General features: G+C 38.5%; 1 protein-coding gene across 4 annotated transcripts in view; it reads right to left on the reverse strand.

Moving 5' to 3' along the window:
* Window positions 1-12,817, reverse strand: part of DLG5 (discs large MAGUK scaffold protein 5) — a 117,275-nt gene that overhangs the window by 25,217 nt on the left and 79,241 nt on the right. For all 4 annotated transcript variants that reach the window (XM_075422945.1, XM_075422943.1, XM_075422942.1 and 1 more), the window contains 8 exons: window positions 10,808-10,992; window positions 9,673-9,798; window positions 8,811-8,943; window positions 5,926-6,053; window positions 5,041-5,216; window positions 4,410-4,513; window positions 3,583-3,675; window positions 1,643-2,662 (listed from right to left, as the gene is read on the reverse strand). In XM_075422945.1, coding sequence (XP_075279060.1) covers window positions 1,643-2,662; window positions 3,583-3,675; window positions 4,410-4,513; window positions 5,041-5,216; window positions 5,926-6,053; window positions 8,811-8,943; window positions 9,673-9,798; window positions 10,808-10,992 — 1,965 coding nt within the window. The remainder of the gene's footprint in view (window positions 1-1,642; window positions 2,663-3,582; window positions 3,676-4,409; window positions 4,514-5,040; window positions 5,217-5,925; window positions 6,054-8,810; window positions 8,944-9,672; window positions 9,799-10,807; window positions 10,993-12,817) is intronic.

The following is a 12,817-nucleotide window of genomic DNA, read 5'->3' on the forward strand; positions in this document are numbered from 1 at the left end:
AAACCAACTGTAATATGTTTTTCAATCCTTTCTGGTCTTTTTAATAGTGAGTGCCAAAAGCACTCCCTCTGTTCCAGCTAAAAAATTCCTTACACATAAGCCCTCACCTACATGTGTCCTCATCACAGTTGGAAACTTACTATAATACTACTACTACAGTCATAACCAGGACAACACATATGCTCATGGCAATGCACTATAACGAAGCATGGGATTATCAGCGCTAAAGGATCAACTTGATATTCTATGTAAAGCAAACACCCTGTATTCAAATATGTTCAATAGCTCATCTTGTTTTCTTATCATCTATGTGCCAAATGATGACATTATTATACGCCTGCCTTCACTTCTTGCAGCGCAATTCCTGATGAATTCCTTTCTCTGAGCCATACTGCTCCTCTTCAGGCCTGTTCAGAATAGATCTGTAGATTTCAGCCACAAAATTAAACTCTCAGGCTTTTCCATCACTGATAATGCAGAATTTGCTGGACACTTTCATCAATAAAAGGCTTAAAGCTCTCCATAACTATCTTTCCCTCAAAATGTTAGGGAATGTAGAAGGAGTACAATGGAAGCAGCCAAAAAAACACAAACAAAATTGCCCATTGTTCTCCTATACCAGCATTTTTGCAGAATGTGGCTCCAAACATTGCACTACTTCCAATTCAGCTTTGCTTCTAAAACTCCATGAAAAGGGTGGGATTATCCAGGTATAATCAGTTAGAGGCAAAGAATACGCTATTCTAAGTCATTATGATGTGATTATATACATGCAAAAATAACATTTTTGAAACTTCTGATTTCAACTGGGGAAGAAAAAAAAAAATCTGTATCTGCCACCTGAACAAATCTGAGGCAGTAGACCTGAAACCACATTATTGATTATTTAATCAATAATGTGGTTTATCACTTTATCTAATGCAGTCTTCTAAACATGGTCGTCTTCCTAGACCACATAAAATTTCTCTTCCACCTACTCTGGTAAGGCATGACCTAATCTCCACAGCGGGGTTGTTTATTCCAGCAAATGATATTCTCATTCTGAACTGTATTATTAAACCACATTCTCGTAAACAGTCTGTCTTTACAGTGTAATATATCTAACGCCCTATGAATTTCAGATTAGATTCACAAAATTATTTGAGACGCATAGAAAGACTTACAAAAAAAATAACACTGTGGATGGTATATCCTTCTCCATTAGTTTGTACAGTAAGCTGGGCAACCAATCTCATTTTTCTAAAACTTAGGAGGCTCCATTTTCAGCTTTTCTAAAACTGCCTCTTTGCATTTTTATTTATTTTAGGGGTTGGGGGTTTTTTCAGGTTGTCAAAAGCATACAGGAAAGAGCTCTGATCTTCCATCAAGCAGCATTACAACCTGAGACGTAGCTACTAAGCAGAACCCTATTGTTCTGTTTGGTGGCCACCACTGCCTGCTAAAAACTGCAACCCCATCAACTGGTTTTGTATTCTGTGATACTGCAAAGTGCCAGTGGAGTCTGGGGTGGTTTCCCAGGGAACCTGGATTTTGAGAACAGGCCATGCTTCTCTTGTTATGGTACATAACTGGGCACCCAAACCGACAGTAAAAATATAATTCAAGGTTTCTGGTTTTATGCTTCAATATAGCAAGCTTCTACCTGTAGCGCAGGATTAGGAATGGGCATAGGGGTCATTTTATGCCTCAGAGCAGGAGCTGATTTTGGTCTTGGTCTTTTAATCTCTGGCTCTTCAACTCTTTGAAAGCCAATGTCGTCTTCACAGGATTTCCTTGATGAGAGATGAGTGCAGTCAATTCCCTCCTCCCGATAATAATGCCCAGCGTTCCTGCCGCGACCCTTGAGAGTAGCAGAGTCCTGTTTAAGTGCCAAGGAAGCTGGAGCCTGAGCAGCGGCTGGGCTGGTCGGTGGCGATCCAGTCGTTACTGTAGACTCTGATGCAGAGCTTACCTGCTGTTTGTGTTTAAATTTGATAGAGTCACTTCTCTTAGGAGGAGTTGGAGGAGTTGAAGCCACTTCAGCTTTTGATGGCTGAGGTGAATGGCCTGTCACTTGATTAGGGGAAAGGTACTCCACTTTGGGAGGAGTTGGTGGTCTTTTGAAAGTATCAGGGTCAAAGATAGATTTCCTTTGTTTTGGCTTTTTGTACACAGAGAACTTTTCTGTTTCTGCTGCCGAGACATTAACCACGACTTTTGGCCAGGTACCACCACTATGCTTAGTTCCATGTCCTTTATCAAACGCAGTCTCGACCATCACACAGTCAGCACCTGTAGGTTCATAAGGCAACCTCCTATTGTCCAAATCAACAGTTCCATAGCCTCGGTCCCCGTAGCTCTCTGGGCTGAAGGAGCTGAGACTGTGTTCTGAATTACTGTGGCAACTGTGCACTGTGTTCCTATGAGAGTCTACTCGTAATGTGTTATTAGGGAAAGGTTGATGATCGCAAAATGAACCACTGCCCTGATCACTCTGGTCCTTCTTGCCATCCATGATGTCTGGATTGAAAATGTCAGTCTGCGTTGAGCTGTTGAGTTTCAGATTTCTTTTATTTTGGGCTTGTATCTCCGATGCGTGAACCCTACAATTTGATATTTTTTCTGAATCCTTCAGATTTTCAAATATATTTTGACCACTCCAAGATGAACTCTGAGGAAAAACCTAAAACAAAAACCACATGTGATGAACTCCTGATTATGGCTGACTTCTGTTTAGTACGAGGCATATTCTAGCCTCCTTGATTTACCTTTACCTAAATATATACACCAAGACATAGATACAGTTGGGAAAGGTTTAATAAAACCTTACAGATTCAAAGCACAGAACATCAGATATAATAAAGCTCGAAATTTTTTGAAACACACTTTCAGAACAATTCCAGAAGTGCAACTCCACATGGTGGCAGAAGCACTCAGCTGACAGCACAGGGACCTGCATTCTGCTTCTGTCTCTCTTAAGTGATGCTAATAAGTCATCCTTCATTGCCCGTTTCCCCTCAAACATTTCATCTTTCTAGTTTCTTAATACCTCAAGCTCTTTGGAGCTGGAATTATCACTCCCAAAGTCTGTGTGACAGGCTCAGTATAATGGGATTCTAAACTCAATAAGCAAAACAGAGTAATATTTTTATATCAATGAGCCTGAAAAAGAAAGCCTTGTACTTAATCCTCACGATAGCCAGAGCTCAGTTTTCTGCACAACTCCCTCCTGACTAAAAGCAAACCCTTCTGTAGTCAGGAGGCAGTTTATCTTTCATGTACCAAATTGCTGCAGCTCTGAAGCAGAAACCAAGAAGAAAGAAGCAATTGTGCTAGGAGTCATTTCACGTGACCAGCAAACAAATGGGAAAGTAGTAGGAGCAATGAATAAGTTTCATTTCCTACCAGATGCCACAATAGCCTTACTTTGGAAATAACTGTGGAGTGAGTGTACGACCAGTGACATGCATCCAGATGGCTTTATTTTAGCAGAGACTTTCCCATGATGATATATTCATTTTTTCATATACTCTTCCCCAACGAACTAAAACAATTCTGCATTAAGTCCAAGAAAATTTTGCAAATTTAGCTGCTTCTACTCACCTTCATCAGTGACAGGGTGAGGGAATCCCTGCAGTTCCGTAGCAAAGCTTCACACTCAGTAAGCGACTTGTTATCTAGTGCAATGCCATTGATCTACACCCGAAAAAACCACAACAGACATCCGTAAATCAAGGGGGTGGGGAGCATCTTAAGGTACCACCTCTGAGGCAAGGAAAACACTAGTTTTATAAGTATACACGACTGAATTCTGGTTGACCTTGTCCTGCCTTTCCCCATTCTCTGCTAAAACAACCAACCCTCCTAACTACAATTTTCCTCCTCCTCCTCCTAGAGATACAGCATAACTACACTGGTTTCACCACATTAGCCTCTACCTATTCGTACATCGACACCAACCCCTTTCAGCTCCACAGTAATTAATACATCAGGCAGGTCGTTCAAGGCTGCAAATGCACACAGGGAAAAATTTTACCTCCCCAGAAGGATGACAGCTGTGACACCATAATTTAAATGATAAGAAATGTTGCATCCAGCCAAGGGATGTCTTTTTGGAACTGACCTTTCCTATCCAGTATAAAATCCACAAGTATCATTACATACAAGCCAAGTGTGAAGAGTAAGTCTGTGACTCTATCAAAAATTCCCATATGAACTAATCATAGCAAATAACCTGCACATTATATTAATCACTCAGCCTACAAACACATTAATTTACAATACATATTTTCTGAATATACAAAAATGGTGTAACAGAACGTAAGTAAAAAATTAATTGGAAAATTTGGGATCTTAAAGAGTAGTATCAATGATAAGACTCTAAAAAAAATTAAAAATTAAAAAAAGGAGAATGCATTCTTAAGACTTACAGCAATTATTCTATCTCCCACAGTAAGGGAACCCTCTTTGGCAGCTGGGCTTCCGGGCACAACAGCAGCAACAAATATTCCATTTTCTAGGCTGACCCCACTATCTGAAACACACACACCAAAAAAGAATTTACTCCTGCAATTCAAATACCTTGCTCAAACAGCATGTCTGACCTGCCTGCACAAGAAAGAAATGTAACTACCAAGCCAATTTAATTTCAATTTCTGAAAACCCCGATAAAGAAATAAGAATGCAATGAGGGAAAAGAGGGATTTTGGATATCCCACAATTTAAACATAATCATACAAAGGTTGAGTGACTGATGGGTTTAGGAGTCTTGTTTAGACTCCCAGTAACAGTCCAGACAGGCAGCTAATTAGAACTAAGTGTTAAAAAAAAAAAAAAAAAAAATCCAAACCAAAACCCACCCAAGAACAAAAAAGAAAGCCTGTACTTGCAGAATAAAGCTATCATCAATATGAGCTAAAGCAATTCATTAAAATCCCTATCTAGGAGGTAGCAACAGTTTAAGCGGGATTTAAGCAGAGGCTCAGAAGATGTACCTTCACATCAAGCCATTTTTGGCTGACCAAACACGCACCATTTACACACAGCCTTTATAGCCATTACCTTTATGTCCGGAAACATTGATGTGAAGAGGAGTTATCACTCGCCCACCTAAGGACTTCCTTCTTCGAACCACCATGTTAATAACACCTCCTCCATTTAGAACAGCTTTTATAACTTGCTTTTTATCCTTATTAGTAAGATCCACATCATTTATCTTTAGCAACCAATCATTCACTCTGGCAGATGAACAGAAATAAGCAGGTCAGAGTCACAAGCATGCTTTGCTAGACGTAACACATGAATAACATCCATGAAAAGGGATGCAACAGACCTGATCTCAATATGCTAATCCTTATCTCAATATGCTAATCCTTAATTATCTGGAGTTCTCCATTCCTGAAAAGGCATTAAATAGCAGCTAAATGAAAACCAGGACTTCCAGTCTACACTTCACTAGCAAAAGTATATCCTCTAATCACTAATAACTACTCCTTTACTTTAAAAGCAGCTCTTTGGACAAAGGAGAGTTATTAAAAGCCTCCTGTCAACACTACGAACAGGAGCAGGTTTCAAACTATCTCTTGTTCTATTCTCCTTTCCCCCACCCTTCCCCAGTAGCTCACCCTCATGTCTTTCCTAAAATTTAAATTAATAGAGCAAAGGTTGAGGAGATAATAAACGGATTAGGTAAGACACAGGGAAACAAGAGAACATTTCAAATCCTGGTGAGTTTTAAGGAATGGGTCAAACAGTGGTTAATTTCTGTAATGCTTTTTAGGCATTAGTGGTCTCAGCATGATTTCCCAACCAACGTTAATAATACACACATGACCAATGACAAAAGAACTTTAAAAAACGGGAAAAACTGAAGACAATTTATAATGCACTCCTATTTTGTTTATTATGATCAACAAAAGACAAGTATCTCCCAAAGTCAAACCCTACCTTAATCGACCATCAGCAATACTTCCTTTGTCTACTTTGGTAACGAAGATGCCACAGTCTCCAGGGAGGTATGGTTCATTCACGCCTTCTGCCACATCAAAACCAAGTGCTTTCAAGTCCATATCATCCTAATAAATATTATTCACAAGTGACTTATCTGCACTGGCAGCCATTGTGCCACTGTCTGCTAGCAAGAGGCACATGTTTGTGCCGTGCACTTCCATCTACAGGGCACCTGTTCCAGACAACTTTTTATATTTTGTACTGCAACGTATAAGCTCCCAATTCCATTAGTTACTAGGCATCCTCTGGCATTAGAACAATCCTTCTCTCTGACATTAAGGCTAAAATAACGTGGGAGGGAAGATTCCCCAAAGAGAAATAAGAAAACAGAAGAGCATTCGAGAAAGCACATTCAGACATGTATAACCTGTTTTAAGGTACGATGCTGGACGTGTAATGAGAGAACAAGGACATATTCCTCATAAATGGGCACTACTTGAGGAAAAAAACAACTGTAAAGGTAAGGAAACAGCCTTGTGCCTTAGTGATGAACTCAGCAAGACGTCCGCTTTGGTCTGGCTAGAGACCAGAAGTAAACATGAAAGAAAGATTTAACACTATGGGGCACCCTGTCTAAATACAGATTAGAGGTGATATTCTAGCAACCCAGGCCCAAAACAGATCATTCTCAATGTGAAGAGTTATAAAAATTAGAGAACTCTACTTGAAATCAACTGGACCAGCCATCTCAGCATACTGAAGGGAGATGATACTCGAAATTCAAAATCTGACATGCAAAAATTAAATAGAACTTAAATCAGACATGTAAGGCATGGTTCTAGACATGGCTGGATGACTAATCCCCTTCAAAATCATAATCATAGAATGCTTTGGGTTGGAAGGACCTTTAGAGGTCATCTAGCCGAAGAGCATAAAGTCTTCAGGGAGGGCAAAAGACGCCTGACAAAAGCTGAAGACAAAACATGCAAAAATATGAATGTTTACCAGAAACTAAATTGAGCTAATCCTGCCAAAAAAATACTAAAATCCTTATGATTCTTCCAAATGTTCCACATAAGAGAAAAGTTCACAGGGAAGAGCATGGGACTGCCATAAATAAAGACTGAGTAGAGATCACAGTGTCATTGCACAGCCTCAGAGCTGAAAAGTGAGTAATATTTCTCTCAGTTCTGAGCTGAGTGATTATGTGGAACACAAGCTTAAGCAGACAGGTGAAGCTGAAGCAAAAATAAAAGGATTTAAATTTATTCAATTCTATAATCTCCACCCTGGAATTCAAACAAGAATTATCCCATATACCTAATCAAGGTTACTATAATTTGATAGCAGCAAGTGTAATCTTTATGTTTAGGAAAGAAAAACATATATTCAGACAACAAAATGTACACATTTGATCTCAGTAATGCAAACATTTAGAACATCTTTGAAGTAAAGAATAACTAAATAACTGCACATGAATGGAGAATACATCAGGCTGCCATGTTGTTTACCACAGGTACAGCATGTGCTAGACACGCTAACTAATTTTCCAGACAATGGAAAAGCAAAATTATTAGCTATCAGTTAAAATTGAGAAGATGGCAATGCACAAAATCCAGTGATGAAGGAGCTGGTTAAAAGAGATGAAAATACATGGTGAAAGTGGAATCCTTATCCCAGAAAGAATTTACAGACGGTGGTCCTGATGGATCAGCATTGGTACTCGGTCTTTTTGATTTATATATTTCAACATATAATAATATTCTATAATATTTTTAGTATCAAAAAAGGAATGTCTTAGTGATTGTTGGTATGCACTGTCAGAACACAGACAGATTGCAAGTGCAAAGAAAAAAGATGACCCCGAATATTGCGGTAAAATAAAAGAGATTTAATTTGACAGCATTAAATCACAAACTTTGTTATTCAGGAACAAGAAACAAATTCTGATATATGCAGAAACTGTTATAAATGAAACACAATCTGGAAGACCACCTGTGTGTTCTATGTGGTGGAAAAAAACACTATTAGCAAACTATGTGATGTGCCAGCCAAAAAATTTCAAATAGAACAGTATACAAGACTTGCATAAAAAGCAGTGAAATAAAACTTTTAGATTACAATGAAGAAAAATAAAATGAAGTACTACTAGGATAATTAAAAGATGTAGAGATTATCTAAAAAGCTAAACCTAAGAACTTTCTTTAATATGCCAAAATAGAAAAGGGATTTAACTCCCTCTACAGACAAGCAAGAGAGATTAGCATCTCCTTTCATCCCAAATTTTTAAGATGGAGGCCCTAAAATATATGTTCATCATGAATAAATTCTTCTAATACTTTGAAATTTCTAACCATCGAATCTGAGCAAAAGTAGAAGTAACTTAATGTAAAAGCTTAAGTATTTTATATTATGGATAGATTATAAGTGCTGCTGCCTGTAAAAGCAGAGGACTGGGTGCTCTGACATCAGTGTTTCCACCACATCTTAAGTTTCGGCTGCCTTAGCACTGCCATTTCTACAATGAATCCCTAACTTTAAGAACACTAAAGGTTTAACTTCAGATATGCTTTATAGTACATTGACCTGGGTACCCTGCAAGATCAGACGGAGGAACTATTTTTAGTTATAATTCATATGAAGAAAAATACCAAGCTTGTGTATAACAGGTTTGCTTTGTCAACTACTTTCACCTAGTTGTTACCGCACTTGCTGCTCATACATTTGTGTGTGATTCCTAGCACAACAACAATAACGAACTAAAAAAAACACAGATCAGAGTTATTTTTAATCATACCTAGTATCAAAATGTTATAATCGATTTCTAGGCTATCCAATATCTAAGCCAATATATTATATTCAATATATAACTTTTTACTTACTCTGTCTTTTTCAAATTCTACAACTTCTGTTTCCCACTCCAGAGAGTCTGTGTCTATGGCTGAGTCGTGGGAACTATGGGCCATCAATTGACGGAATCTGGCCTCCTTTTCCAACTGATTCTCCATCTTCTCCCTAACCAAAGAAAATGACTGTTTACAGCACAGACAACCCTTTTAAAGAAACTGATACATAACATTATCATTGTGAGACATGCTACACTGCTTCCTAAATCAAAAATCCAAGCTGTGCTAAAAATTTGCCCCATGCTTCCATTTTTCCAATATTCTTGGGCTGCTATTGAATTGACTTTCCTTTTCTATGTGTTATCCTAACATAGACTTACATTTTTTGCATTATTTTTACATGATCCAAGTGCACAGCTAGGTTTCTAATATCTTCCAAAATGCATTTAATTTACCCTCCGACGAGCTGCATCAGTAAGCCCAGGACAAGTGAGGCTTGATAAATACCGACAGCAAAACCTCTTCCACAACGCATTGAGATGACACATGACGCACATCTTCCTTGCATTCATAAGCCAGTGAGAATACAGCTAGGAGGAACTAAATTGCTGTTAAACTGACTTCAGTGAAAGAATCCCATATTGCTTAGGTGTATCTCCACAGCACAAAGCTTAGAATATGAGTAGCATTAATAAAATAAAAAGGTTAAGATAGTAAGACTTAGGATCCTGCCCATCACGATCATTTCCATGATAACTAAAAACACAGGCAGCATTTTCACGTACAATATCACGACTAGCTGCTGCCCACAGCTGTAACCGTTCACTCACAAACACAGCTAACAGACCAAAGTTTCTATCACAAACTCCCATGCAGTTTGAGCATTTCTCTAACATACTTCAGTTCCTTCAGTTCACGCACAGCATCATTTTTCTGCTTTCTCATGTCATCCAGATTGCGAAGGGCTTCAGCCAAGTCACTCACAGCCCGGTCTCTCTCCCTCCTTAAGTTGTCACACAAAGTCCTTCGAAAGGAAAGAAGTTTCAATTTAGTTACTTAAAACCCTATCTAAGTAACAAACTAATTTTACCACACTGTATAGTTAACGCAAAATTTTAAAAAGCAGTTTCAAAAGAGTGCTCTCAAAAAAAAAAAAGTATAAGGAAGAAAAAAATGACATATGCTAGGTCTTAAGGAAAAGCTTGTCAAGGTAACAGAAACTTTCTTCATCCCCTTCAAAACTTTATTTCTACTTATCTTCTCTAAACCAGCAGAAAAAAATTCTGATTAAAGTATTTTCCCTTACTTCCTTACATACGTTTAGTAGCAAATATGTTGGGTACTTTTTGTGAAATGTCCCCACAGGTAAGGAATTACTTGCAGGACTATAGCTATAGAAGGGCTAGGTATATCACGCCTAAAAGAACGCATAATTTCTGTTCTTACGTAGCAGTGCTGTTAGGCTCTGTGATATTTACTAGAGACTATCATAGGTGTGAAAGCACAGACAAAGCAAAGCGGTGCCTCCACCCTGTCACGACAGTGATTTGTTCTATTTTTCAAGGGTGTATAGTGATAGGACAAGGGGGAATGGCTATAAACTAAAAGAGGGCAGATTTAGATTAGATATTAGGAAGAAATTCTTCACCATGAGGGTGGTGAAACAGTGGCCCAGGTTGCCCAGAGAAGCTGTGGCTGCCCCCTCCCTGGCAGTGTTCAAGGTCAGGCTGGATGGAGCTCTGAGCAACCTGGTCTGGTGGAAGATGTCCCTGCTCATGGCAGGGGGCTTGGAACCAGATGATCTTTAAGGTCCCGTCCAACCCTTACCATTCTCTGATTCTATGATCTTATAAGGTGCCCTCAACTTAGAGGGGAAAAAAAAAAAAAAAAAAAAAAATCACCCTGTGACAGCTAATGCAGAAGTTCCAACAAGCTGAAGAAAGTGCTAGCAAAACCCAGCAAGTCCTAGAATTGCATCAATTGCACACAAGGTGTTACAAAACTCACTCGTGTACTATCTAGCATTTGTTTACCGTATACTTTCCCTCTCTGCAACAATCTTATCCCGCTCTTGAAAGGCCCAGTCTCTCCTGCACTTGGCTACTTCTGCTTCCTGGACAGCTTCCTTGAGTTCTTGGGACATTGCCTCATACTGTTTCCGAAGCATTTCAATTTCTTTGTTTGCTCTTTCTATGTCTAGGGTAGCAGAATCTTGTATCTAGGAATTCAGAAACATAAACAAGTATTTTAGGCATAGTTTCTAGGTTAGTATGCACAAACAGCTTGTATTATATGTGTTACCTCATGTGTTCAATTCTCACGTTTTAATGAAAGTGTTCATTTATCTTAAAGGCTACTTGGGCTTGGGGGGGGGGGGGGAGATAAAATCTGCAGTAATATATTACATTCAGTGGCACACAAACTTGTACAAATACAATCTACATGAGTAAGAATCCCTACTTCAAAATAGCATCAGTAAACATTTTGTATTTCAGAGATGACATTCCATGTTTCTATCTTGTTCTGTTTAGCAGACAGGAAAAAACTTGCAGGATATTGAGACATCAGATACACTATTAAAAGGATTCACAACACAGATTTGCTGCTTTAATGTCTGTTCTTTACCCTGGGACAACTAGATGTACACGGTCACAACATAAACGTGTGATTCACACAGGTCCCTTAACTCCAAAGCAGAGCAATGGAATTAAAAAATTTTGTTTGAGTGTTTCTTGTTTTGGACAAGAATTACTTTCTTCTTAAATTAACTTGGTCCTTCAACATTCTCTATTTTGAACATGCGATATGGTGACAACAGTAGGACAGATACACAGGGAATACTCCAAGCTTGCAGCGCAATAGACACAAGCCAGCTACAATGGTATAGCCCACCGCAAGCACTGAACACCATGGGCTTGCAAACAACTGTGTGTGACTAATACTAAGAATATAAATAAATCTCATGAGTCTTACTAGACTTGTTATTCGACTAAAGATTAAACTTTGGAGGAATGCTTTTATGACCCAGATGCACGTACATCAAAAAGAGACTACTAAGTCACAATTAGTATCTTTTAAAGGCCCTTTTTTTCCTCTAAATGAGTTACAATTATGTTCAAAAAATAAGAGCACTGAACCTTAAACCCCAGGTTTAGATTCTCATCTCAACATTAAAAAACAAAAACTGCAACAAATAAGACCAAACAGAGGCCATAAAGAGTTATACCGGGACTTTCAACTGTCTTCTTCATTTCCAAGGACCACTTTCTTCTCTTCCAGTCCACTGGCAGGAAAAAGACAATCAAAAAGCCCACTAGGATCAACTAACAGATGTTCATATTTGAAACATCAATTCTGATCTGGAATCTGCCAAAGCTGAGCACCTGAGCAGGTCCATTGCTAAGTTCACCCAAGCTTACTCAGCTTCCTTGAGAAAAGCACAAGTTTCCAAAATCCCACTGGCTTAGCCATGAAAAATCAAACACAGTGAAAGACTTATGTCCAGTACAACTGCAAGCATAGTTTAATTGCTTCCCCACACACTCCTTCGGGATTGGCAAATCCGTGTGACAGGCAAGACTGAAAAAAAGGGTCAGTATTCACTGAAAAGAGAATAGAGGTTTAATGAAAACAACCTAAAATATCTAGTTTATTATTAAATAATTTTCTATTCCTTCGTTATTTGAAGAACATAAAAGTTATGATCCTATGCATTTTCATACTACATTACACGTAAGCATTCACAGTTGTACGTGGATTGATGTCCAGTATCACGCACAAGCGAGAAGAACTGTAAGAATGTTACTACCCACACAGGTACATCAACCATCAGAATAGCATGTTTATAGTAAGAATATGTATAGATTAGAAAATTTACAATCACACTACAATAAACTAAATAGCTAACATACTGAGCAGGTCACAGGCACCAACACCACATGTCAGAGACTGCAACAAACTTACCCGCAGGTAATAAACTGCCTAGTCACCCGCTGGATCACAGTATTTTATTTGCCATTTATTTTTGCAAACAGAAATCTAAT

Source organism: Opisthocomus hoazin, chromosome 6 (genome assembly GCF_030867145.1).
Source record: "Opisthocomus hoazin isolate bOpiHoa1 chromosome 6, bOpiHoa1.hap1, whole genome shotgun sequence".
NCBI lineage: Eukaryota > Metazoa > Chordata > Aves > Opisthocomiformes > Opisthocomidae > Opisthocomus > Opisthocomus hoazin.